The sequence below is a fragment of the Opisthocomus hoazin genome, chromosome 24 (genome assembly GCF_030867145.1).
Source record: "Opisthocomus hoazin isolate bOpiHoa1 chromosome 24, bOpiHoa1.hap1, whole genome shotgun sequence".
NCBI classification, from domain to species: domain Eukaryota; kingdom Metazoa; phylum Chordata; class Aves; order Opisthocomiformes; family Opisthocomidae; genus Opisthocomus; species Opisthocomus hoazin.
Genome location: NC_134437.1, coordinates 5,659,234 through 5,686,551, shown reverse-complemented (window position 1 = coordinate 5,686,551; position 27,318 = coordinate 5,659,234). Strand labels below are relative to the sequence as shown.

The following is a 27,318-nucleotide window of genomic DNA, read 5'->3' as shown; positions in this document are numbered from 1 at the left end:
GGGAGGAGCGGGCGGCTGCATCCCCTCGGGCAGGGTTCGGGCAGGGCTCAGGAGCACCGCCTGGGACTTTATCTCAGCGGAGGCGGGAGGGGGAAACCTTCTGGCAGGTCGTGCGAGAAGGTAATTGCGCTAATGAATGAGTAGAAGAAGAATTACGCGTATCGACAGCTTTCTGCGAATAGCCGAATTTATCGTTCCCCGGGGAAAATATTAGATGTGGCTTCGTGGTGGTTAATAGTTACCGTGCAGGTCAATAAAATGTGATATTCACCCCAACAGCAGAAAATAGCTATTTAATAGGTAATAACAGTAATAATCAATACCTACATGATTAGATAACCCAGTTATATGTAGTACATAAAAGGAGGGGAATGCGCTCTGGTTGCTCAATGGCCTGGTTTGGAGCGTTGCTGAGCATCTGTCATTCTTGTTGATTTTAACCGAAGCTGTAAGCAGGTACCCAGCACCTCTGGAAATCAGGCCACCACACGGGATTAATTGGCACATTTTCGAAGACTCAGCAGAGTAAACAGGAACCCAGGCAGACCTTTGCCACTGGAAGGATGCTTTTGAAAGCTGGCTGCATTGCGCAGAAATGTGGGATGGACACCTGAAGTGCTGGGTTGGCGCTTGGGATCTCGGTTTGGTCTTTGGATGTGTTGCGTGTGGGGTCTCCTTCTCTGGAGATATTCAAGACCCACCTGAACAAGGTCCTCTGCAGCCTGCTGTAGGAGACCCTGCTTCGGCAGGAGGGTTGGAAGAGATGACCCACAGAGGTCCCTTCCAACCCCGACCACTCAGTGGTTCTGTATTGCTGCTTCCCCGGGAGCATCCCTCCACTGAGCCGGTCGTGCAGCGGTGGGCTGGCAGAAGACAGCGAGGAGTGAGGTTGTGGTTGCTCTACGCCGCGTAGATGGTGAGATCTCTATCAACAGAGTTGTGATTTGTGATATGTGCGGTGTGATGGGGAACACGCGCTGGGGCTGGCTCCTGCTGTAGCTATGAGAGCTTTAGCAGCCCCAATTGTGGGATGGAGGTGCAGGAGGTCCCATATGCTGCCACGCATTTTTGGACACACGGTTGCTTGCTGTCCTTACAATGCATGAAGAAGGTGGCTGTGATTATCTGCAGCGGGGTACATGAGGAGACAATTAAGCAGACCTGGGCTGCATGGCCAAGGAGGTATGGGAACTGCTCAACCGATCCTACATTCGGGATGGGACTCACTGACTGGCCAGGGGAACACGATTTTGACAAGCAGAGAAGATCAAGTGGTGGCTGTGAGCTTTGAACAAACCTCCTCTGGTATAACTAGATTTCTGAAGCATCGTAGGGACCGTCCCAGCCAGCTCAAACCAGAGTTGTCTACCCTTTTGCAAAGACTTGGTGGTGCTGGGCGCTCTGGAGGCTGCAGCCCGTTTTGGATGTCCTGGTGCCTAGCAAAACCTACTTTTGCCTTCTCCATGTAGGCATTTTGACCATCGTAGTGAGCCCGCCTTATGGATTTTCTGCCTTCCCATTGTGCCAACCCCAACTCGCGTACGAGATGAGTGCATTCGATATTGGAATTGTCTGCTTCATGTGTTTTTCTTGCTGCTTTTGCTTAAAAATATCCATGTTTGTGATTTCCCTCCCCCCCCATTTTATTTTCTCCCTATGGGGAAAAAATTGATCCGTCGACAGATCTAGGCTACGTTAGCAGGCAAGAATTGCTGTTTTCTGTGATAATCTGGGGTGGAGGGGCAGAGCTCACCAGCTGCCTTCCCAGGCAACTGGCAGTCAGATGACAGAGGTGGGCTCCAGCCTTCCTCCACAGCCTGTGAAGCACCACGTGGGGATGAGGGGAAAAAAAAACCCTCTTCTGCATCTGGCTTTCCTTCCTAAACTTCAGTAGTGGCAGGAGAAGGCAGAATTTTCTTTGCTTGTTCCCCAGTTGAAGGAATGCTGTGGTAGAGTAAGGTTTTAAAGAGGGTAAATGTGATTTTTTTTTTTTTATTTTTTTTGTTTTCCCCAATGCTGTTGGTAGTGCTCCTTTGATGTGCAGTGGCAAACCTCCCGTTAGACTCAATGGGACCCAAACGTGATCCATCTCGGATATTCATGGCAAAGGCTCACGGCTGTCTTGGAGCCACGACTTGGAGTTGAGCTCTTGGTTTCAAACTGGGGCCATAAAGAGCAAGGTGCCCGAGAGTGGGGTTCTGTAGCCACGCTGCTGTCTCCCACCTTCAGCCAGCACCCTCCACCTCTGCTCATGGGTCTTTCCACGCCTTTAGTAGCTTTTATAGGCAGAAAAAAAAGGCAAAGGATGAGCTCTTGGTCACGGCGTCCCCTGGGCACCCTAATCCCGGGGGCCCGGAGCCTTTCTGCGGGTGCCGGTGCCCGCTCCAGGCATCGTGCACGCCGTGCTCCCAGCGCGGCTGCGAGCTCGGAGGAGCCAGCCACCTCCCTCCTCGTTCCCAAAGCACGCACCTTGCTCTTGGTTAATAATAAATCAGAGGTGCTGCCTTCGCCGCGCGCTGTTATCTCCCGCCGAGAAGGATATCATGGATTTTTGATGCGCTTACAGTTAATATGTCCAATGCTGAAAGCTGTTGTAAATTAATTGACCCCTTGACCCCCTTGTCCCACTGACTGTTCCAACTAAAGACAGTGTTCGCTTCTTGGTATCCTCCTCCCCGTTCTTTCTCTTCCTCCGACTCCTCCACCTCCGCATGCTTCGCTTACGAATCAGGAGGAGCTGCTAAAAACCCTCTGAGCAGGGCTTCAGGCAGCCGAGGATGCTCCGAGATGCTTTGTAGCAGCCGTGCGGGGAAGCCAGGATCCCGGGGATCCAAAGTGCATAAATTACTGGTGGTTGGAATATTTCCTTTTAAAGCCCTGGGGAGGCGGTGATGGAAGCTGGCACGGCACCCTCCGCCCTCCCACAGGGATGGGGACAGGGTGACATAGCTGCTGCCAAGCTTGAAAAGTCATGATGCAGCACCGAGGACCTTCTGGAGGTGGGTGGACCCCGGCGTCAGTGGGGTACGAGGAAGCTCAGCACCAGGCGTGAGGGCATCTCTATCCATCTAGCCAGCTTTTGCTCGTGCCAGGCTCTTAGTTTTGGAGCCGTGGTGGGGTCTGACTTGCAGGGAGGGTGGGAGCGGGGGCTCAGCGGGGGTTTGGTGGGAAGCAGTGGAATAAAGATGCTGTGAGTCTGGAGGTTCTGGGCTGGGACTTGGGTCTGGTTGCCCGGCAGTGATTTGGGCGCTCTGCTTGGTCCTTGCCCATCTTCACTTGGCCGTGCACTCCGTAAGGTCACCAGGCGTCTTTCCCCCTTGTGTCTGGTCTGGCTAACCTGGATTTGCCTTGAGAAGGAGAAGGTCTTTTCCCCCCTGCTTTGTGACCGTGCATCACTGAGCGTGGGGAAACCCTGATGTAGCCTGGAAAGGAGCTTGTAAACCCACAGATCCTCACCCGTGTGGCTGGTTCGCATCCCCCCGTGACTCACGATGGGAGACAGCAGCTCCTAAGAAGCACAAAATGCCACAGGAAGTTGTGTAATGTTAGAAACTGAGAGTATTTTTTATTTTATTCCAAAACAGAGTAAAACAGAAAGATCGCAAATTCCCAGTGAAAGCAAATTCTGGAAAAAATAGGGATTGATTTAGAAGTATTTTTGTTCCGATTTGGAGCTTGCAGTATCTTTATGTACAAAGTTGCAAAGCGATTTCAAACAAACAAAAAAACCAAGAAATCCGAAGGCTGCATTCCAGCGGTATCAAAAGAGCTTGGAGTCTGGAGCCTTGTTACATTTTTTATTGTTATTTCTTCAAAACAGATCCTCTGATAACGTTTTGATTTTGCCAGAAACGGCATTCTTGATTTAAAGAACTAGTTTGAAAGCCAAATGTGACCTGCCTCGTTGGAAGCCTGACAAGCACTTGAAGCGAAGCGGGGTTCATTAGTACCATAATATCATCTCGCTATTTAATTGGGTTTCCCCCCCCGCCTCTTGTAGGAGTTACCTGGTGAATAGCCCTAAGTTCCTGGGTTGGTTCGGTTGGTTTTGGGCTTCGTTCCCACCTGCAGGACAGATGGTATTTATAGATCAGAGGGTGCCTGCGTTAGACTCTCTGTTTTCTTTTTTTTTGCGAAGTCAATCCCCAAAGCTCGCACCGGGTTTTTTGATAGCGGGCCAAGGCACGGGAGAGCGGCAGGGCTGGTTGGCAAGGGGTGAATCTGGATTTAGCGTGAGTGACATCTCTCTTCATGAAGCCCTTTCTGGACCGCGGCTGGCGGGGAGCGGGAGCCATTAGAGGCCGGGGTAGCGGCAAAGCCAAAGCCGCGTTGTCATTGAAGACAACAGTTGAAAATTTGTATTATTTATTGTTTACCTTTTGTGCCGCTTTTCTGCACGTCAACGCTTCCCATTGTATGTTTTGGGCTTCAAAACCTGACATCGCATTAGCAGCTGGCTCCAAAGCCCCCAAATAATGCATAAACTATGATTATTCCTTCTGATCCACTTGTGTTTATGTAAATGGCTGGAAAAGCGGTTTTCAGCTTATTTCAGAAGCTTAAGGGATTCGTACCAAGCCTATTATTGAAAAATCAGAAAGTGAAAAGCAACTTCTGAGACGAGGAATTAACAACTCCATGGCAGCGTGCGTGCGTACCGCGGGCTGCGCGGGATCCGGCTGCGTCGCAGGCGGGAATTCCCCCGGGATTCGAGAAACCAAGCAAGTGGCAGCAGCTTGTCGGGCGCTGCGGGGACAGGGGGCTCGGACGAGGCTTGCGGGTAACGCAGAGGGGCGAGGGTCCCGGCTGGGAGGCTGGAGAGGGAGCTGGGGTGCAAACCATCAGCGGTGCTGGTGGTCAGGTTTTTGGGCTGATGGGTGCGCGAGGAGCATCGCCGGCTGCAGAAGCGACCCCGGCTCTGCATCCCTTGCACACCGGGAAGGGGTTGGAGGAGCTGGGGAGCACCCATGTGTCCCCAGCGTGGCGGTCCCCGCCATGTGCAAGCCTTTTCCCTCCGTCCCAGGAGAGACGGAGCAGATGGAAATTCTCTTTGGGGCGCTGGCTGCTTCCCGCCAGCCCCGCAGCATCTCATCCCTCCTCTCCTGCTGCGTTTTTTTCCCCGGTTCTGTCCCTTTCCCCCTTCCTGATGTTAATTTCCCACCTGAGCACCAAGTACTTTATAAATAGCAAATCTGAAATGAATTTCCTAGCAGCAATCATTATCTCCCTCGACAGCCATTAAACATTCACACAAGCAGAGCAAAATGACAAAGGGGATTGATTTTTACAGTATGTTGGGGGGAGGTAGGAGAAAGGAAATATGTTGACAAGGCTTTTTTTTTCCCCCCCACCCTCCTCTCTGCTCTCCCCTCCCTTCCAGATTCTCTGTCTCGAGGAATTCAAAATCAACCAGCAGCTCCTATTTAAGGTCGGGTTGGAAGGAGGTGGGAGAGAGCAAAGCTGGAAATAAATAAAAACAAATTAAAACCCCCAAAAATAGCGCCCTGTTCCCCTCTCCAGCCCCTGCAAGCCTCGCTCGGATCTGTCGGCTGCGTGCGACTGGTAAACATGAAGTTAGTTACGCGGCCCCGGCTGCGGAGATGAATATGTCAGAGTTAATGCTGCCGAAGATGGAGGGGTGGGCTGGCGGGGGCGGGGGGGACCCAATCTCCGCAGCCTTCCCAGCAGAATAAATGTGTTGGTGCTATAGTTGGGAGATGGCTAGCTGCTGCTGTATGAGGCACTGTAGCTGAAAATTTAACTTTGATTTCAATTTTCATATTTGTCAGCAATAATTAGATTCAAGAAATGTTTTTGCCGCTGTTCTAAAATACTAATAAGTAGGAGCCTTTGTAGTATGGCTAATGGAGTCTTTTTTTTCCTAGTGGGCTAGAAAAATTCCATTAAAGGGAAAAGTCATACTATATTACCCTGCTTCAACATGCATTGACTTGGCTGCCACAGGAATATCTGCGCTGGGAGACAGCGTTCCTGCCTTCGAACCGTGGGGACGGTGCTCGGGAGCGGGGCTGGTGTCCCACCGTCGTGATCTGATGGGGCTTCCAGGGTGGGACGATGCTCTCCGGGGCGGCCGGAGGCTTTCGAAGCGCTCGTGGGATGGTGTTGCAGTGGTAGCCTGGCTCTCGTCCAGCCTGCTTGCTTTGGTAGCTGGTTTTTGGGATTGCAAATTCACGTGGGGTTTAAAGCCTTAAATCAATCAGGAGTCTCCAAAGGCAGAAAGCCCCTTCTCCCTGCTCCCCGCCCTGCTGCGTGGATTTCCCTGGCGGCGTGTGCCGGGTTTCATCCCAGAGCAACACCGTTAAAGGAAAGCAAAGTGCTATTAAATTTGCTGGCGATATGCACAGCAAATGGGGGAAGCTCTAAGTTGTGTCATTCTCAAGTTACTTCAGCTTATTAAGCAAACAAAAGCACTTGTGGAGTGAGAAATGGAAATGGGCAACGCGGCCCGGTTAATCCTGGATGTACAATCCCATTAATAAGCCAGCTTTTAATAGGTGGCTCTTTCCAGGAGCTGCTGGGACTGAGAATTGATGCATTCACTGTAATTGTATTGCGACTAATAAGATATGAAGAAAATTGTATGGAGAACCTGTTCCTTTGCCACCGTTTTCCAATCAGTTGAAGTAACGCTTCCCTTTGGAAGAGCCCCGTGAGGTAATGATATTTAAACCTAAATAGAAACAGGAATATTTTTAATTTCGGTGCAGGTGATTTTTGGCTCGTGCTTTTGATTCCGTATAGGGCGGGCAAGGAGACAGGGAACCCAATCCCAATGGAAATGCCCCGTGGCTGGGTACTGGGCTGAGTGATGGGATGCGGTTGCCGATGCATAGAGCTCCCGGCTCCCTCTTGAGAGCTAAGAGGGGGTTTCTGGGTGCCCGGGGACGGGGCTGCCCCTTTGGCATCTCCCCTGGAGCCTTTTGTTCTCTCCCCTGGCAGCGAGAGGAGCCTTCGCCCTCCGCAGTCGATGCGGTTCGCTGGGAGAGCTCATTAACGAGCCTGAGGTCCTCGCTGCGTTCATCCCCTGTGTTTATTCAGACCCGCGATCCCAGGGCTCTGACAGCATCCTGGTACTCCGTTCGCGGCGACCTCCCGTTTCCATACCCCTGCAAGAACTCTTCTCCTGGCTTGCGGAGCAAACGGACCTTTGTGGCTGCGACTCCGGGTCCCCGTGGTGTTCGGAGAGGGATTGGGGCTTTTATCGGTGAGCAGCTCTCCAAGGGCTCTTAGCGAGAGCGTAAATCCCCGGCAGGCTGGGCGGATCAGAGACCCGAGGCGATGCCGCCCTGGGACGCGGTCTCCTTCGCGTCGGTGCGGCTGTGGGATAAGGCACGTCGAGGAGAAGGAAGCGTTAACCGTGAGAGCAGAGTGATTCGGAATCCAGGCGGCCCCTGGTTATTGCAGCTGCTTCTTTGCTGATGGGCTGGGGAGTTTGGAGAAGTTTGAAGGCACTTCTTGTCTGTTTGTTGCCACTGGTTCGGGGTTGTTTGTTTTTCACTCCTCCTCCCTATTTGTATGCATGCTCTGACCCTGCTTGGGTAGCAGGCTAGAGAGTAAATAAAAAGGGGAGGGAAAAAAAAGGAGGAGAAGAAAAAAAAAAAAGCCGCCAAGGCACAGTTCAGCTCAAATCCCTGAGGAAACAGATGTGATTGCCGTACAGAAATGGCTCCAATAAGGCCAGAAAGGAATATTGCTTTTATAGCTTTTGGGATATAAAGCATTTAGAAAATGTGATGGAGTGGCAGGGCCTAATTCATCATTTACCCATTTCCCCTTCTCTCTCGCTCCATCCTTGTATCCACCCAAACACAGAAGCATGCTCAGACGGACTCGTTTGCGCTTCTTTGCTTTCCTTGTCTCTCCTGCGCGTGACACGCGTGCAAACCCCTATTTCCTTGCACGCCGAGCCGTGTGCGTGCACACCCAGGCACGTGTTCCCCTGTGCTCCTGACTCCTTGTCCCTCTGCCCGTGTCACGGATTTATCATCATTCTGCTAAGCACTCGAACTCCTGTGGCTATTTATAATTAATGCTCAGAAACCTGCCAATCCATTTAATGACACTAGGAGGTCGTGGCCTCCCTTATAGCTTCCCATTAATCATCATTAGAACAGTTCTGGGTTTTTTACATTCTTTTAAAATGTTAATTCACCTTTATAATGCTCCTTTCAGCTCTGACTGTAAAGGGAGATTCTGTAGTGACTCCAGACTGTCTTGCGAGCGTGTGCAGGTGAAAGGCGCAGCGGGTCCATCGCGCTTGATAAAGTCCCTTGGCTGTCTCCGCTGGAACGGAGGATGCGAGGTGGGATTTCTTCACTGCCCTCTGCTGCCTGCTGCTCGAAGAAGCTCCTCGATGCCGGTGTGTGCTCTGCCAGGTTGTGCTGGGCACGTCTTTGCTTGGCAGACTTGCTTTGGCGTGAGGTGGGCTCGTGGTAGCTCGCTTTCACGGGGCTGTGGCTCTCGCGTCCCCTCGGCACATCGCTTCGGGCAGAGCCAAACTCATCCCTGATGAGGGCTAATAAAAATCCCGCTTCCCGGAGAGCAGGGCTGCTCGCGGTGCTGACTCTGTCTCCGTTTCTTTCCTGCTCCCACCCTGGCAGCAGGAAGCCCCGAGCCCTTTCCCCGTGTCCCGACGCACCCGCTGCCATCGTCACAGCCCCTCTGGGAGCCGGTGTGGTGGCACAGCAGAGGGGGTTTCGCAACGATGTCAGGCGGCAGCTTGGAGGGAGGAAAGCTCCGGCTGCAATCTGGTAGCGTTTGGCAAGCAACAGCTCTTCTTAAATAACCCTCTCCTGGCTTGCTGTCGGAAGCCATCGTCCCCTCTCCCAAGGCAATCTGTGCTCGCTGTGAACGGGAGTGGGTCCGGAGCGGTGCGTGTCCGATCCGGATTCTAAGTTTGATGCTTCGGGAGGAGCCCCTGGTGTGGCTTTGCAGAAGATGGCTGCAACGCGTGGAGCCACATCAGCTGCTCCTCTGACCGAGCTCCTGGAGACTTCTCGTAGCCCTGGCCAGTGAACCTGCAGAGCATCCCATGACTCTCGCTTCACGGAGCTTCCAGCCCCTTCAACGGCAGGCACCCGCAGCCCCGCGCGGGCTTGGGGTGGGCGAAGGTTCATGCTGGCCCCTCTTCTTTGGGTGAAACAGGTTCACTCCTCCTCCTCTGGGGAGTTCTGGCCTCGGAGAGAGTCGAGCCCAGCCCCGTTTCTCTGAGTAAATACGCCAGCAGCATTTGGCTTAATGAACTGTGGCTTTTAATAAATGGCTCTTATCTTGCTGAAGTGCTGCTAAATTGTCAGGATTTAAAATTAGCCTAATAGATTTGTGGGCGATGTTTTATTCACTGGTTAGTTGGAAAGAGACAGAGAGGGGGGAGAGATGGCTCCACCCAGTGCTCCCTGAATTATACAAGAGTTATTTATTTGTTTGGGCCGAAGGGGAAATGTTCTCGATTAATGTGCGATGCCTCAGCACCTGACTTAATGAGAATTTAGAGACCTATCCCAAACTGATAGTCTCCAATTAATCACTCAGGGGCCCCTTTGCTTTGCTGTCCCTGGAATATATTTTTCAAAGGGCTGGTTGGGTGCTGGAACCCACGGCTGCTTGCCAGGAGAGGGGGACGGGGATGGGCTGGGGAGGTTTTTGGGTGCTGTGATGGCTTACAGGGCCGCTTCTCGCAGCTTTGCTCCGTGTCGATGTTGAAGGAGAGCCCGTGAATCTCTAGCTATGCCATATGTATACCTGTGCAGGTTATATTCTTGAGCACAAAGTTGAGCTGGTCCTTGCTCAGCTTCCGATAGAGCCTGTGAACTTGCAAGAGCCGCTTTGTGCCTTTCCATCTTCTGGCAATGCCGAGCCAGTTATGATCCTGTTGACAGTTTGGAGACATATGGCGGATCAAGGCAGAACAGTGTTTTATAATAGAGTAATATGGGATCTGGTTGGGATGAAAGATGCCAGGGAAATGTCAATCACTATCATTATCCTAACAAACTGCTGTACCTGCAGAGATAATAATAATATTTAGCAGTTATATGGCACCTAACAAGCTCAAACAGCACAGGCGGTAGCTAATTAAATCTCCCAAGACTTCCTTTGGGTGGATGCTTTCCTAAGAGCGCAGACCAGCTTCGGCCCAGAGTGTTTTGTGTGAAGTTAAATGGATTCCTCCCCTGTTTACCAGGAGGGGAAGGTAGAGGCCCTGCTGGAAATCCGCAGTAAGGGCGAGCCCGAGCCTGGGAGCAGGCTCTTGGCGAGGGCGGCGGGCGGTCTCGGCACCGCATCGTGCTGTCGGCTCGGTTTGTGAGAGCGTTGTGTAGCCATGACCAAATGACCCAGACGGCCAAAGGTGCTCGGATGCTGAATGTGCTCACTGCTTGTCCCTTCTGAAACTGGGGAGCGTTTGGGTGCTGGGATGAGGAGCCCGCCAGCATCCCTTGGTGAAGCAGAGGTGACGGTAGCGATGGTTTGCAGAGCTGGATGGTCAGGGGTGTGTTTTCTCCCTTGTCCTTCTGGTTTGCTGGGCTGCTGCTGTTTCCCCCCTGGTGCATCATTCCCCTTGCCCAGCCTGGATCCCTCTCGCTGAGCTGCATCCCGAGGAAGCTTTCTTTAAGGTGATATTTCTCAACCAATGTCCCAGGTTTGGCCGGGGCATCTGAGATCACAGCGATGGAAAGCAAGACTTTCAACTTTTCCCCGTTTGTGGTGTTCTCACCTTGCCCTTGCTGGAAAGCAGCAGGTGAAATGGGTCGTGGCTGCTGGGACCCAGCCTGGATCCCCGACCCCTGCCCAGCGGCGTGCTGCTCCAGCCCGGTGAGGCAGCGGTCGCCCTGTGACTTTGTGAAGGTCAGCCTTCGCCTCTGAAGCGGGGCTGGTAGTAGCAATGCAGGATGCACAGTGTCAGCCATAAAGGAAATACTGTATATAAAAGATAAGTTTTTTCCTTTCTTGTGGCAGAGGAACAAGGCGCCGGGTTCATTTAGCATTCATAAAGTCTTGCTTTGGAAACGCCTTTAAGTACTGCTGAGGGAGACTTGAAGGAGCGTGTTTGAGAGTCAAATGCACATCTCCTTGGGCTCTCCTTTCATCTGCTTTAAAAAACACAATCTTTTTTTTTTTAATCTTTTTTTCTCCCTCTGTAAAAATACTAATCTTCTCCAACAGCAGCAGACACCCAGGGTGCAGGCGCTCAGCAATTAGCTCAGTGAACAGAATGAGCGAGGAGCGGAGGGAAGGGGAGGCTCGGCCGAGTACCGGGAGGACGGCGAGATGCAGGCTGCTAATTAGGAGGCAGCGCAGCACGGCGCGGCGGGACGGTGCCTGGTTAATTCAGGTGCAGAGCTGCTAAGTCGCTGTGTGTGTCGTCTGCCCGGGCGGCAACGCGCTCGCTGGGATGCTGGGTTGATCTCCGGCAGGGAGGAGCACCTAGCAGGGAATTTGGGTCTTGGCCTGGACCTGAAACCAAGCAGTGAGAGAGCCCGGGGAGGATGAGGTGAGGATGAAGCCTGCAGTTTGGCTAGGTTTATAACCTAGTGAGCGGATTCCAAGCTGGCCGCGAGTCTCCATTGGGAGGAACACATGGAGCTTTTGGCTGGAGTCCTCCCTGGACTCTTGGCCAACGTGGGGAGAGGAGCGGCCATCCTCCAGAGGCTGGGCTTTCCCGGCAGAGAGTCATCGTGTTGGACTTCGTGTTGGTGTGGAAATTCAACAGGCTTCACAGCCTGCTTCACGGCTCCGAATCCGATTCGGATTATCGTTGGAGGAGCTGAGACAGAAGGAGCAAGCGTGGAGAGAAGAAAGTAGCAAGTGGTGTCATCATCCGACCTTCTTCAGATTGTGAATAGCCAGCTTCGCGAGAAGTGTCAGATGAGCAAAAGTTCAGCTCAGCCCCTTCTTTTGGCTGAAACTTTTCTCGTCCTTGAAATCTCTCTCCTTCGCTATTCACTTGAGGAAAGGGAATTTATTGCAATGAAATATGTTGTCTTGTGGCTTTTTATGAAAACAGCACATGTCACTGCCCTTGTTTCCTGGAGCCAAAGGATGTGGCTGGATTTCAAAAGAAAAGGACTGGATGATTTCATTATTGCTAACAACTGTTCCCACCAAGATAAGGACAGTCTAAGCACATTCCCTGTGCAGAAGTGCCGAGGGAACCAAAAGGGGATGTTTCCATGTGATTTTCTGCGTTGCCTTCTGCGTGTTGGTCGTTTTTGGCACTGTGCGGTGCCAGAAGCAGGCTGCGAGGCTGCGTGGGCTGGGGGGGAGTGTGACAGTTACCAGGGCCCTGGTGTCCCAGGTTGGAGATGCTCTGCCAGCAGCAGCCTTCGTCCAACCTGATGTGTGGATTTATTTCCACTGACTGCCTGCAGTCAAGGCTTGAGCTTCGCTGTCCCAAACTTTGAGCTCTGAACCAACGGTGAAGGCTCAGCACTCAATAGTTATTCAGCCTTGTTTTGTTTTATTTGCATGTCCCCCAGAAGAAAAGTGCCACCCCCCGCATAAAAAAGAAAATAAAAATCAGAGCTTGTGGCCATTTTGCTTTTAATTATGCTTTGCCGACTCCCAATACAGATACCCCTGAGAAGGGACCCTTAGCTGAAAATTTACCTCCACAGTGAGCACGCCCCATTTTGTACTGCCGAGAGGTGATGCTGACCATAGTGCAACCCAGGTGTAGAGTCAGTTCGGCTCGCGACTGCCTGCCCAGGAGGAGGTGAGGACTGGGGGAGAGCAGAGCCAAGAGGTGGAAGGGGACAAGTTTCGGCTGTGCCCTCTAACACGCTCTTCTTCTGCCGGCATGGAGTTGAGCTGCCATGCTTTCCCCGCTGGGAAGCTTTGTGTCACAGGGAGGGAGCTCCCTGGGCTTTGATTTGCCTTGTAGCAAGAGATAACATTATCATCTCGCCTTTTAATGATTTGAGGACGGAGTATTTTTCACATCAATTTATCTGTCTCGCTAACCCTGATTCTGCTCTTACGCTGCCGGCGGGCGGATGGTGTAAAAATCGATGCAAGCCAAGGGGATGAAGTAGCTCAGTCTTCCTCCTCGCCCTCTCCCTGTTTGCATGCCCTTGGCACTTAGGAGCTCTATAAAGGCACTAATTGATGGGTCCCGTTGGCGCGGTCGGCGAGGAGTTGTCATTTGACGAGCCGAGTGGGGTGCTCTCTCCCGGAGCAGAGGGTCACCGATTCAGGTCCCAGCAGCGACCACCCAAAGAGAAAAGATGACTTATAATTACATTCATAATTGAAAGTGATTAATGGTAGCAAAAGAACTTCGAGCGATTTCTTGTAATTAAATACTAATTTTAATTCCTTTGCAATGCCGAGCACCATATTTGCTTTACTGGTGGTATTTATGGCTGCGCCTTAGCACGGTTTAATATCTTAAAAATACATGCAAAGTGATTAACATTTTTTTGTGACTGGGTAAACAAGTAAATATCAATTAGTTTGTTTGCTTTGTGTCTGTAATTAGCGATTAGTATTTCATATTTTTGAGGATCTCTGTTCTGGAGGATTTGTGGCTTTGAGTGGAAGCAGAGGAACCCTTGATTGCTCCAGGCCTGGGGAGTCCTGCTCTCTGCTCCAGGCTGCTCTGGCTGCAAAAAAAACCCCAAAAGAGCGAGAAGAAAGAGGCAGGGATCACATCTGCAACGGTTTAGGCTCAGAGGACATCACGGCCAAGTCTTGAGCCTGCTGGCAGTGAAGCCTCTTGTGAGGGCTTGGAGCAAGAGGGAGTTGTCTGGGCGCAGCAGATGCTCGCTGGCTGTTGCTTGGTCTCGAAGAACAAAAGTGTCACGAAATCAGCTGCTTCTGCCAGGTTTTTGCTGTCTGTAAGTGACACCTTTCCAACTCAGCTGTTGCTTGCAAGGCTGCGTGTCAAGGAGTGCCTGGGGCTGCCCTCCCTCTCCCCTTGCTCCAGCCGCCAACCTCGTCTCCTCCCCGCCGCTCTTCGGAGAAGGCTTCTCCCCTGCCCATGCGTGCCGTAGCCTTGGCCGGACTTTCAGGGATGTATTTGCAGAATTTAATATTGCATCCTTAATGCTGTGTTGATTTGGTTTTGAATTCTGGCCTGGCAGACGGGGCGTGCCACCGCTGGCCGGCGTGATTTGGGGTTCGGCCGCGGGTGGGCAGCTGATGGATGCTGTTTTGGGTGGCTGTACCTGGGTGCGGGCGTGGGGAGCACCGTCCTGGGGAGCGGGGGGTACGGCAGAGACCTCCCGCTGCCCAGGGAGAGCCGCGGTGATCTGCTGAAACCGAAAATACCGCTAAGGCTGGGTTTATTCATCGCCCGTAGCAGCCGTGTGGCTCTTTTTCAAGCACTGTAGGACGGGTGTTCTGTGCCTGGATGTGATCACGTCCTTCCCGCGCCTTGACAAAGTTGTTTTCGGATGAGCCAGACTGGGAATCTGTTTCCCAAAAACTTGGTCCCGCTCACATAGCAGCACACTGGGCCAGAAAGCACTTGATGGAAATCGTGTCTCTTCCTCACCAGTTCCTTGATTCCTTGCTAATGCTTTTCATTCCCTCTTGCTGCTTGAGAGAGCTGATCGTCTGATTAAATTAAGACAGACACAAAAGCAGCTGGCCTGCCAAAGTCTGGGATTTTATTAAAAATAATATTGTTTACAGAGTTCTCTCCTTTTATGGTGCATATAAAACAGTGTGTTCCACCCGAGCAGCCGGCAGGCTCGCTGCAATTTACCCGGGAAGAGATAGAAAGACATTAAACCTTGTCTTGATGGGGAGTAGGGAGGGCATGGAGGAGAGGGAGGTTGGGGAGAAGAGACGGAGCGTAGCTGCGACGGCAAATGAGAGGGAAGGAGACGCGAAGGAAAAAACGTGGAGGAAAGAAAGGATGGCTCCCTGTTCCCACCTCCCCTTCTCCCCTCGCATACCTGTGCTGGAATGAAGCATTCGAAAAGGAGAGAGATCATGGAAGAGAGGAGATAAACTAGGCCAGAGAGCTTCGGCTGGGGACCCAGCCTCCGCCCGAGCGAGGAGGAGAGCTGCTTGCCCTCCTTGCAATATTCAGGAGCCCTTCCCGGGCTCTCCGTGCGGGTGAAAAGGCTCCTCCGCTCTGCTCCCGGCTCGTTTGAGGTCTGGCAGATGCTTTTGTGAGACCTCGGGCAGCAGGGCGAGTCAGTGCTGGAAGGTGCTGGGAGCACTGGCTCCTGTCCGCCCACATTGCCCCATCCTACCAAGACCCCCGTAAAGAGCCCTTGTGGTTTGTAAATCATTTATTTGTAGTTTATTTGCACTCGCAGGGGTCTGCCGGGGGCGAAGGGAGGGCGTGCTGGGTACGGCGTGAGGGGCCGGCAGTAAAGCGAGGAGAGATGGAGAGGTTTATCCGAGGTCACAGAAGCAGCTTGACACAGCACCCAAACTTGATTTGGGGTCCTCACCTCCAGCACGCGGTCGTGCCGGCCGTAATGGGAGGCACGGAGGAGCCCTGCTAATGCCCTGCCGCAGGAGCACGCCGTCTCGGCTCTGCTTTATCTCTTCTTTCTCCGTTGTCTTCCATTTGTTTTGTTTGATTTGGTTCCAAATAATTAATTGTAAAAACCCGTGGCTAATGGTTTGGATGAAGGATGGATGGGTACTTTAATTAACTCGTGAAAGGATTATACACTTATGTTTTCAGTCTCCCTGACCCCAGATGAAGTAACAAGGCTGGAACATCCCCATGAGCCGAGCGCTGCCGGAAGATGAAAGCGTGCTGGGGAGGGGGGATCAGCCTGAGGCCCCCCGGGCGAAGCCGCTCGGCCCGAGCTGGGAGAATGCAGCTGGCATCCTGAGTGTGGTTAGCAAGTGGGGGTCCCCCTGCTTCCCTTGGTGGCTGGGACCCTGGGAGAAGCACCTCCCGCCCCTTGGTTTCCTTGGACCGCTGAGCCCCAGCGTGCTTGCGCCTTCTCATGGCTCGTTCACGGGCTGGTTTGACACCTTAAAGGGGTTCGGTGCAGGTGACGGAGGTGTCCTGTGAGTTATACTTGGTTCCTGGGTCGCCTCTTGCTAGCCTGTAGGCACGCCAAAGCTCGATGGGTGTCAGACCCTGTATCGATTCCTCTGTCTGAAGACAGCGGAAGGTTTGGGGCTGTAGCAACAGGCACTCCATCCTCTGCAGCTCAACACGTTGCCGCCTCGTTAGTTATTTGTGTCTCGAGAATCGCTGAGTAAGGCGCTGAGAAAATCTTTGAGGAAAAGCGCCGAGCTCCCGCCATCCTCCCAGCCCGTCCCTGACGCTGACTCCTCCCGACGACTTCTCCACTGTGTAGGACAGCACTAAGAGATGAAAGGTGTCTCCTGCGTGGAGGATTTAATGAGCAAATGCAATCGAGACCCGGTTCCAGCAGGACTGGTGAAGGGGCAAGGCTTTTGCAGCTCCTCCGCTGCATGGCTCAGGAAGCTGGGACCAGGCTGGGTCAAATAATTTTCTGAGTGAGTCAAAAGTGGTTTGAATATCGACCAGAGGGATGAGGCCGCAGCTGGCATCGTGCTACTGAGTCACCGGGCAATTGCTCGTCCTTCCCAGTGCAAAACACTCCGGGTGGGAGCTTCAGCATTGCTGCTTAAAACCAGGCTTGATTGGGCTTGTTGTCTCATGGAAAATGCATGAGAAAAACTGATTTTCCGTGCTGTATTTTGGATCAAAAGCCATTCTTACTCTAAACTCTAAAGGCCTTTTTGCCCTTCTTTCAGTAGTGGTATCTGCTCCTGGAATCGTCCTCACTTATCAGTCCCCCAGCAAGCCACTCTGTTTGATTGCTAATCTGCCTTATTATGTTTTTAAACGCGCTTTAATATTTTAGTTTTAGTGACTTTTTTTTTTTTGAGGCTAAATTCCGGCTTCTGAAGTGCGTACCTCTCTCTCACTTCAATGGCAGCCCGTCACGTTTATCCCAAAGCGTAACGTGGTCCTTGGCGCTGTTTGAAATCAAGACGCGCTGATCAGAGCATCTCTCGGCCGCTGTTCTGCACCTCAAAGGGCGGCTCAGAGGAGAAGTTGGAGCTGGGAGCGTTTATGCTCTCAGCGTGTGATTTCTTGGGACTTTATGCTTGTTGCAGCTCTCTTCAAGTGACCTGGAAATAGGCGTCTGCTTGTAGGTCATGAGAGGCCTTGGTGGCGGTGGTGGTGCGTTTGGTAGGAGGGCTGTGACGTGCGGGGTCATGGCCGTGACGATGTGCATGAGAAGCCAGAGGAGAGATGAACACTTCAGGTCTGTTGGAGTTCTTGCTTTTGCCTTTTTCTTTTTTTTTAGCAAGACTGGTGAAATACTGAGGAAGTCACTAAAAATTGTTGCGTGTGATATCCGAGGTGGAGAGTCCTTCTGGCCCAGGAATTTAGTATTTTCAGTTCTTGCTGAAGGCAGCAGCAACCTAAAGTCTGCTGTGCGTGCTCGGAGGTGCTCAGCACCCGTTGCAGTAGGGTGCAGACCTCGCAGAGCTCTGTCTGACAGTCAGAAGTGCGTGCCTGGAGTGCTGTCTGAAGCCTGGTTAGGCTGCTGCTCTGATTGTAATCGCTCCTTGGAGAAACCTCCCTTTGTTTAACAAGAGTTAAGCATTTTGTTAAGGGAATTTGTTTGCTTGTTTTGAGGTTGTTTTTTTTTTTTTATTCGTTCCACCTCGGTGTGGTCTTGGGGAATTTGTGTGTGCCAGAGGGGAGATGTGATGGAGAGGTTGGATGTTGCAGATTTTGGGTTTGAGCTGATGGTACCTGGAGGCTCGGAATCCACGTGGGGCTTGGCAGAGGAGCAATCACAAGTTCTAGCAATGACGTGTTTTGCTCCTAGAAATAATTTTTCTTCTCTAAATGCTTTCTCACAAGGGGTGAAACTTTAATATATCAGCACTTCAGTTGGGAAACTGAGCCCGCCGGGGGAGGGAAGATGTGTTTGACGGAGCTGGGTGGCTTCAGGAGCCACCAGTCCACTTCTCCTTGGGCAATGAGGGCTTGTCGGGGAGGCTGTGCCCAGAGGTCTGACCTGGGGTCTCGCTTGCCTTGGGGCAAATGGTGTGATCCGAGTCAGCTTGGAGACAGGTACTGACCTGTCGTGATGACCTTTCAGCCTTCAAATCTTTGCAAAATGGGTAGAAGTCCACCTGCACTCCGAGGTGCGTCCTTGAAATGAGGGTGATGAAAAGGCTGTGGTGCTGGGGGATGTGGAAATGTGTTGGATATCTCTATTGAATTCAAGCCAGCAGCCACCCAGCTCTTAATGACCAGCCCTTGCTGTCTCTCCGGGTTGGAGTAATATTTGTCTGCATTGGTTTGGCTTCTTCGGTGTCTAAAGACGGACAGAAAGCCTGGTCTGATTGAGTTGCCTCGGGAAATTTTCAGTGCTTCTGTCAGTCAGCGTCTGAGAGTTAGCTGTCATTTTTGGCTGAGATTTTTCAATCCTCCCCTTGTCAGACCCCTTGAGTGGTGTGAGAGAGGGGACAAAGGGGTAACGGGATGGTCAGTCGTGATGGGCTGAGATGGATAGGGTGCCTCTCTAGTCAAAGCCAACATCATTACACGAACAGTGGTAGCACCACATCCAAATGCCACGTGAAGGGGGACAGGAGCTGGGGGTGAGCAGAGAGGGCAGACTGTGATAACTCTATCCAGCGAAGCGGGTTGTCCCTGGAAATGGAACATGAATAAGTAATCTGGATAAATAATGGAGCTGTCCGAACTGTAACAATAAAGAATAAAAGTGCTGAGTGTGGCTTGCTGTGATTTGTGGGGTCACGCTGTCTTGGACAGCGGAGCCCTTGCTCCCACCGCTGAGCAGGTGCTTGCAGATGGATCTCATTGATGTTGCGGAGATTGCTTGTACGGAGGATGCTCCCCAGTTTTGTGGTCCAGTCCATCGTCACGCTGCTGCGACGTGGTTGTGAAACCTGAAAGCTTGCTGTGTTTTAGCCTGCTGCTGAATAACCTCTGGAGGATTACAAAACCGTCGGGTAGGGGGGATCCCAGCTGATGTGGTCCTGGGGTGGAGTAAGGCACATGTGGGATGTCCTTCATGGGCAGCTGAGCTGCTCTCTGGTGATGGAGGTGGTGCAGCTTGCTGGAGACCTTTTGCAAGGTGAGCCTGAGTGAGAGTTATTCCAAGTACCCAAGCAAAATATTCTCTGCAGCAAATTAGGCTGTTTTCTTCTTCTGCCTCTTCCGAAGGGATGAGGCAAATAATTATTCACCGCTCCCTTCATATGATATTTATGTATGGGAAGAGTGCTGTCACATCTGACTCAATTTCTTCTTTTTGTGACAAAGCAAACCCCAGCCTCTTTCATCTTTCTCTAGAGTTATCTGCATCTCTCAGCACTTTCATTGCTATTCCGTGGCCTGAGCCCCACTCATCCGTGGCTCGGACGTGCGCTCAGCTGCGTCGCATCAGTCAGAGACGTGTGTCTTGCGCTGTGGCAAATGCAGTTTTAGATTGATCTGAAAAGAAAGGGAACCTCCAGCTGTGGGTTCGGCGGAGCCAGATGTGCTGTGGTTAGCGCAGGGCAGCGGGTGGTTGCTAATGTGTTAAGCCACACTGACTTAACCTTTAGCTTTCTGAAAGCACGATGCCCGCGTCGGGATGAAGTACTGCAGCTGAGGCCTTGAAAGAAACCAAGTGGAGCAAAATAATTCTCCTTTGTCCTGCTTACAACACTCACGTTAACGTTAAGATTTGCCATCTTTGTAGCCTGGTTGATTCCTTTGTAGTTGGTGGTCTGCTGTAACACCCTGGTCCTCTTCTGCACGTGGTTGCTTAGCTGGTCTTGCTCCTTTTTATGTGTTCATTTGATTTCTCCTCCCTAAGTGTATTGCATCGGATTTCCTATTGCTCGTTCCAGAGGTGATTTGAGATTCTGGTCCTGCCCTCGGAGCCCTTCCAGCGTCTCTCCTCTAGCTTGGCATCATCGGCAAATTTTAATAAGCATGGTCCTGGATCGGTAATGCAAGCTGTTAAATGCAAATGTTGGAGAGAGCGGGGCTTGGGACGGGCCCCGGAGGAATCCCGTTGCAGGTTGCCCTCCTCGCTTGGTTTAAATAATAGATAAGCGCTGTTTGAGAGCGCTTTGTCAACAGGCTGTTATGCCTCCTCCCCTCCGCCCCCCAGCCGCGGCGATTACATCCAGACCGTGTTTCCTCGACTGTCCTCGGAGGGTGCCGTGTGGGACCGGCGTCAGAAGCCTTATTAAAGTCAAGGTATATCATGTCTACAGCTTGCCTCTTATCCACCACGTCTAGTTATCCTGTCAAGGCGGAAATTAGGTTGGTTTGACATGATCTGTTCTTGACAAACTCATGTTGGTGGTGGTTGTGTGTGGTGTGTTTTTGTGTTTGGTTTTTTTTTCTCACTTTATTAAATTCCTGGGACTTACAAGCTGTGATAGTTTCATCGTTTGTTTTAGTACCTTCCCGGTGATTGAAGCTGAGCTGATTGCCTACAGCTCCTGGCTTTTTTTCTTCAAGATATGAAGATTTCTTGCCCTTTCTGCTGGCCTTCACGAGCTCCCAGAGAGCAGCGCTGGTGGCTCAGGGACGATTCTGCCTGATTTCTCAGCACTCTGAGGAGATCTTACTCAGTCTCTGCCAGCTTATTTTTTGTTTTTAACCCTCTTCCCTCCCTGCTCTGGCGTGAGTGCCCCTCTCCGTGTTAACGTGTGTTTTGGAGCTGTCTGCTCACCATGTACCTTCTTTACCCAGACAGAATCGCACACAGCAGTGAAGATCTCTGCCGCATGCTTTCCTCTCCTGCTTGGTGATGGACCTAACCTTCCTTTTCCTCTTCCTTTGAAGACATCCAAGAGCCTTTTTGTTCTCCTCTCGTGTCCCTGGTTAATTGGAACTTGTTTTGCATGTTAGCGCTGGTGACTTCATCCCCGCGTGCTATTGCGGTTCTGTTATAGCCATCCCTAGTTATGAGCCCTTGTTTCTGCATTTTATTCTTTCTTTCCCCTATGGTTCCTTCTTTATTTCTGGGTCATAGAAAGGCTTCTGATTCAGCCATAGCAGCCTCTTACTATGCCTCCTATCTTCCCTTTGCATGGGGATAGCCTGCTATTGTGTATGTAATATAGTCTCTTTCAGGAACTGCCAGCTCTCCCCTTCTTTGTGCCTTATTTTCCCCGGAGACCCCATCTACCAGCTTCCTGAATTTGTTGAAGTCTGGCTTTTGAAGTCCGCTATCCTTATTCGGCGGCTTGCTTTCCGTCGGGTTGTGAACTCCATCATTTCATCAGCACTCCAAATTGCCTTCCCCCTTACAGCCCGCAGTCCGTCTTCCCTCGGCAGACCCCGGTCTCAGGCTTTGCTCTGCGCCTTCTCAAACCCTGAGCCCCCGCAGCAGGGGCTCGATGGACCACATCCTGCCATCTTCTGCTTCTGTGTTAAGTACTGCACGTCCTTCTATCTGTCCATCAGTTCTTGATTTGGCAAGGGCCTGCCGGGGATGGAGCACCCGTGCCCTTGGCTCTCGCCCTCTCCGTGCTCTCCCTGTCTTGTGTTTGGGCATTTTGTGTTGGGCGCTCTCTGGGCTGTGTCCTGCTCTGGCTGAGGAGATTAGGCAGTTTGCTGTCATCCCGGTCACCTCAGCTGCTTGTCCAAACCATGTGGCACGTGTCTACCTTGTCCAGCTCCTCGTAGGAAGGACTGGCTTACTCCTCTGCTGCTGCTTGTGCTGGCAGAGCCTCCTGTGTCAATACCCCATGCATGGCGGCTGCAAGGTCACGGTGACCGTGGCAGACCCTGTGATGGGGGCCCTGAGAATGCTTCTCGTCACCAAGCTGGTGACTGTCATAGCAGCTGAGAAGGCAGAGATAGCTTAGACTTGACTCTGAACTTCATGGCAGCAGGCTTGGGTGAAGTGAATCCTCCATAACAGAGATATGTGGGGCCAGGCTGGCAAAGACCTTCAAATGTCAATAAAGCAGTTCTGCACAGCCCACAAATCCTGGTGGGGAGCTGGCAGGGGCTGCGGCGCTGGGCAAACTGTCCGACTCCGGAGCAATGAGACCAGACCTGTGAAGGCAACATGGCCACAGTAGGATGTGCTGGTGGTTTGTAGAGGAGATCGTCTCTGTTTGCAGTTGCTGGGGGGATAGCGGCTGGGAGCCCCTTCCCCACGGGTTTTGTGGTAGCTTTTTTAAAGCTGGTGACACCAGGCTGTGGCAACTCGAGCGTGGTTCACACGGGGCTCAGGTGCACACGTGGAGATGGTGCGGAGTGGTGGGACGGTGTCGAGAGACAACCAGCAAACTCTGGGATCGCCACAACAGATCCGATCTGAAATATCCCAGGAAAACAATCCTATTCCTTTCAAGTCTAGGCTGAGAGTAAGGGTCGGGTTTGCCCATCCAGCAGCCCCCGAGAAACCACAATCACGTATGCTTTGTGCGGAGCGATGGCGTCATCCCCTGTGGGCACAGAAGCTCAGGCAGATGTGGCACGGGGTGGGTCGGCGGTGCCGGGGTCCTGCACAGCCAGCCGGGCCCTCTCCCCTCCGTGCACAGGGTCAGAGAGATGCAGTTCTTCACAGGAACCCACGAGGATATGAAATTTAATGTGTTGGTGTCCAGAAATTATCATATTTGGGAAACACTCATTAATCTCTGTCTGACTCTCTGGGTTTTATTGTCTCCCCTTCTTCCGAGCGCTCCTCTGCTGTGACTCTTGCTCTCCACTCCTATCATCTTTCCACCCAAGTTTTGTCTCCCCTCCTGCTCAGCTCCCGCCGCACCTCTGCACCCAGGGAAGCTCTTTGCAAAGTCTGAATCCCAGAGCCCACCAGCTGCGGACTGAGAGGCAGGCGTAGAGCTTTTTAAATACACCTAGATTTTTGTTGGTGGTTATTTTTATTGCTTTGTAAGGCTGCAAGAGCAGAAGGGGAGATGGGTGGTAGCTTGGTGGTGGTGGCTGTGGGCAGGTATGGGCAGAAGGCTGGTGAGCACCTATGCACCTCAGCCTGACCTCCAGCAACGCCCGCCGCTCTTGGTGCGGGGATGGATGCTCTTCCACCTCGTTGATGGTACCTTGTCCCCGATCCCCACCACGGGGACGAGTCCCTGCTTGGTGCCCCTGCTGGGCTGCAGCCGTCCACCATGGCTCCATCCCAGTGTGTGAGCTCCACTGCAGATAGACAGCGTCTCCTGACTTCCCCAGTATCCAGGCCCTGAACGAGCCTGGATTTCTTGCTGTCCCACCGACAGACAGGGAATGTTCCCCGCCGCAACGCACAGCATGGCGAAGGGGAGAAGCCTTACCCTTGCACGGCGGTGGCGATAGCTGGGGCTCCTGCCCGCGTGCAGCCCCACTGGGCACATTCCTTCCCTGGAAGTTTCCTGGCTGCTAAACACACTGATTTGTGGAAGTTGAGCAAAATAGGCTTCTTAACTTAACGAGTAAACTAATTTGTCAGGCGGGCGCTGTTCTGTTTCCCTCCGCAGTGCAGGTCCTCTCTGCCAGCACTGCACATCTTGACGCGCCGGTTACTGTACGGGTGGGAATAGCTCGGCCCCGTCAGCAGGGCTGTGATTTGGCACCAGGGCTCTTTCCGCACAAAGATTTTTGTTTAATAAAGCATAAGACTGAACAGTTTGCTCTCACTCGTAGGTTCTGAAATATGCATTTAATTTAGGCTTAATGAGGAAATGATCGTATGCAAGATGAAATGCCTTGCGATGGCTCTCCAGGACGGAGCTGCTGTGGGAGGAGAGCTGTTGGGACAAGTCAAGCTGGAGGATCGTGGGGATGGAGGGTGCTGAGGGATGAGGATGGACCTGCAAGGTGGGAGGGAAAGGTGCCTGTGGTGAAACCCTAGGATGGGAACGACCACAGCGAAGGAGAGCAGAGAGCTGTGCAGAGGAATGACTTGAATCCTCCAGGTACTTTTACGTATAGGCAAGTCCTCTCGTGTGAATGAGCATCAGCAGAGCCCCAGCACGAGCAGTGGCCTCCGTAGCGCGTGTGGTCTGGGGGTCGCAGGGGGCAGAGCCTGGACCTGGACTGAGCTGCATCGGGGAAGCTCTGTCGGCGCCCGTCGGCCGTGCGGAGCTGGGGCAGGGAGGCCAGGCAGGGCTGTGCAGGGCAGAAGGCAAGAGCCTGTTTTCAGGTCCATGTGGGAAGCGGGCAAAGAATTGGGAGGTCTTTGGCTGCAGGTGAGCTCTCTCAGCCAGGTGTGTTATTGCCCAGCATCTCGCCGTGGAGCGCATCGTACCTAAAAGATCTCAGTGGCCGTTTGCGATTCTAGACAGAACTGGGTTGTTTCAGGTATTTAGGTATTTATTTTGATAATTCAGCAAATGCAACAACGTGTGCAGGGTGGCCGTGGTCTGTAAGGAAAGGCTCTGGCTAGCTGAGGAACAGCTTTCGATGGAGGGGTCTGAAAGATGCCAGCTCCGTCCATCGCCTCCAGTTACGTGGTTGGAGCGGTGGGGACGAGTTCAAAGCCACCGCACAAATAAACTCTAATAGCTTTCCTCTTGCATTTACGTTATTAGGGGGTTCGTTTGACTGGCATTATGATGATAAATGAAAAATGCTTTGCACCATTACGTTGGGCGCTAATGCGTAGTGGGAAGAAATTCTACTCATTTAAAAAGGAGAAAAAAAAAAGAGGCTGTGGCAGAGGGGAATGTGATGGGTTTGCGCGGCGGCACCGAGCTGTTTGCGTGCAGCACGAACCTTCCCCCTCGTCGCCCTGCTCTTGCTGGCTTGGGGTGAGGGGAGCAGTATGGGGGGGCTGCTGCGTGCGAGCAGTCCTCTGGAGGGTTGGTACCACCTCGTAGTGAATAAATCCACACCCTGGGGCTTGGTGTTGCTCCTCGCTGGTGGGTTGCGCTCCCTTTTGCACCACATCCCGCCTAACCTCGTCCCTGCAGGGGCTGGGATGCTGTCTCCATCCCCAGGTATGAACCAGCAGCAGTAGATTTAGGATGAGGAACGTGCTGGGCCCCTGAAAGCTTGTGCTGGAGCCTGCAGCCACCCTTGGAAGCCAGAGGAGGAGTTTGACGGTCCAAAGGCTTTGCTTCATTTGAAAGCCGTGGAGCAAATTGAGTTCAGAGGGTCACTGTTACTCCCAGCTGCCGCGACAGAAATCCCTAATGCGCCGTATGCCAGCTTTCTCCAAAGCTTCGGCTGCTTTTTTATGAGGCACTGTCACTCTATTATCTGTCTCTGAGTTGGTCTTTAGCTCTTTAACCTCATGAGAAGGGAGGGAAAAGGAACCTTGAAAAGGGAGGAGAAAAAAAAAAGAAAGAGAGAGAAAACAGGATGCTCTCGAGAGCAGCTTTTCATCCTCGGCCACGGAGCCGTAATTGGGTGCTTGGCGAGAGCCTTGCTGGAAAGGGGCAGGTTTGAAAGGGTCCCGGGGAGGTGGATGCTGATCAGAGGCACTGGTGTCAAACGGGGACCGGCCGCCCTCGGTGACGGTGCGCTGCCACTCGCCGTGGTCCCCTCCCCGGCGTGGCCTGGGAGGTGGCCGGGGCAGGGATGAGGTGGGGATGCCGGTGTCAGGTAAGGCTCGGAGGGGATGAGCCCCAACCCGCAGCAGAGGAGGAGAGCTCGAGGCTGGGCCAGGGGCCGTGGCACGGGATGGGTCACCCATGGGTTCTGCCGCTGTCGTTAGGGCTTGTGGGTCCCTGACGCGAGCTGCAGGAGCTGTAATCGGGGAGGAAAGGATGGAGCAGAGGGATGGGCTCCCCGATGCTCCTGTCCGGCACTTCGGGGCTGCAGCACGGTCCCAGCATCACTGGGGTGAGCTGTTGGAGCCGCTCCACGGAGGGAAACTGAGGCAGGGAGGTTCGGCGCCGAACCCAAGCCCTCCTTTGCAACCGGGAGACGGGGAGCAGCGGAGGGGCTCCGGATTGAGCTGCCGCCCCGCTCCTTCCAGCAGCGTTTTGCTGCTCCTGGCCGGCCCCGTGGCACGAGACAGGGCTTTTGCTGAGCGCTCTCCCCTGCATGCTAAACACGCCGTCTCCCTGCAGGATCCTGCAGCCTTCTGCACAGCTCTGCTGCAGAGGGGGTGGGGAGACGGCTTTCGTCTTCCAGCGCGGCAGTGGAGAATGGAAAGCGGCAGGACGGAGCCCTCGTCCCTTGGACGCGTTCCTAAGGGGATGCTGCCCCCCAAAATGACCCCAGCTCGTGCCCAGCCCTGGTTGCTGCGTGCCCGTGTGCTGCTGCAGCACCTTAGCAGCAGCCACTTTCCCTCTTGCACGCTCATCCTGTGGGGATGTGCAAGCCCAGGCAGGGATGTGCAAGCCCAGGCGTCGCGTTGCTGCCTGCCCCGGGGGTTTCTGTGGGTGAATTTATTCTGTGGGTGCCTTTATTTCTGCTCCCTGGTGGCTCCGTGGGTGATATCCTGGATGGGGGTTTGCAGATGCCGGTTCCTTGCTTGACCTACAGCGGCAACTGCCAGGGATGTGGTGGCACTGATGCTGCATCCTGACCAGGGTGCTGAGGCCGCTGATGGCGTCCAATGATGGGTGCGCAGGGGGTCTCCTCTGCACGGCCGAGTTGCAGTCACTCCTGCATCAGTGCAGAAACTTTGAAGGAGACGTTTCTCCTCCTTCATAGGACAAATTTTGGTGGAAACAAAGCAGCTCCTACATTCTAGAGCCGCATTTACATTTATTCAGTTGGGTGAGGTCTTCTGTTGAGCTTGTTGGGAATCCGGTGGGTTTGGTGTCACCTCTGGGAGCCCGTTCCCCTTTTCTTTCTGTGTGCTCGCATTGATTTTTTTGTCAAAATACAAAAGCAGGCTCTTGGGGTGGGCCGCATTCGGTGTGGAGGAGGTGTCGGAGGACTCGGTTGGAGATGGTTTTCACCCAGCGCTGCTTGCCGGGGACGGCTCGGGCTGCGTGCGCTGGGGCTGTGGTGGTCTTTGCAGGGAGGTTTGAGGGAAATGACCTGCGGAAAGGATGCGGGGCTGGGGGGGAGAAGCATCAAGGCTTTTATCTTGCAAGAAAACCTCAGGAGATCAAGCTGTGGCAGGTGTGGGGAGAGCTGGGAAGGAGGGGAGCAGTGGGGTGGTGTGTACGGGAGGAGATAAAGGCTCTTGGATCCCGGGGCAAGGTGCTTGGGAGAGGTGTGGAGGCCTGCAGGGACCCTTGAGCAGTGGGACATGCTGCTGTCCTCTCAGGGTACCGGCAAAGGTGGCATTGCACAGGGGTCTGCAGGGCAAGAGCGCACGAGGCAGCTGGTGGCCTGCAGAAGCAGGTCCTGGGTACTTCCACAATGCTCCGTGTTTTAAGCAAGATCCAGAAAACATGTAATCGTGCTTTTTCCTCCTTTCTAATAATTCCTCCTTTTCAGAGCTA

The 27,318-nt window shown here is 52.9% G+C and overlaps 1 protein-coding gene across 2 annotated transcripts in view; it reads left to right on the top strand.

Annotated features, from left to right (window-relative positions):
• LOC104326841 (protein CEPU-1) overlaps nucleotides 1–27,318 on the top strand; it is a 332,439-nt gene that overhangs the window by 3,385 nt on the left and 301,736 nt on the right. Inside the window, exon 1 of one of the 2 annotated variants that reach the window (XM_075442554.1) lies at nucleotides 2,960–2,999. The exons of the other annotated variant lie outside the window; for it this stretch is intronic. Coding sequence (XP_075298669.1) covers nucleotides 2,972–2,999 — 28 coding nt within the window. The 5' untranslated portion in view covers nucleotides 2,960–2,971. Of the gene's footprint in view, nucleotides 1–2,959; nucleotides 3,000–27,318 lie in introns of those variants that run through there. 2 annotated transcript variants of the gene reach the window in all.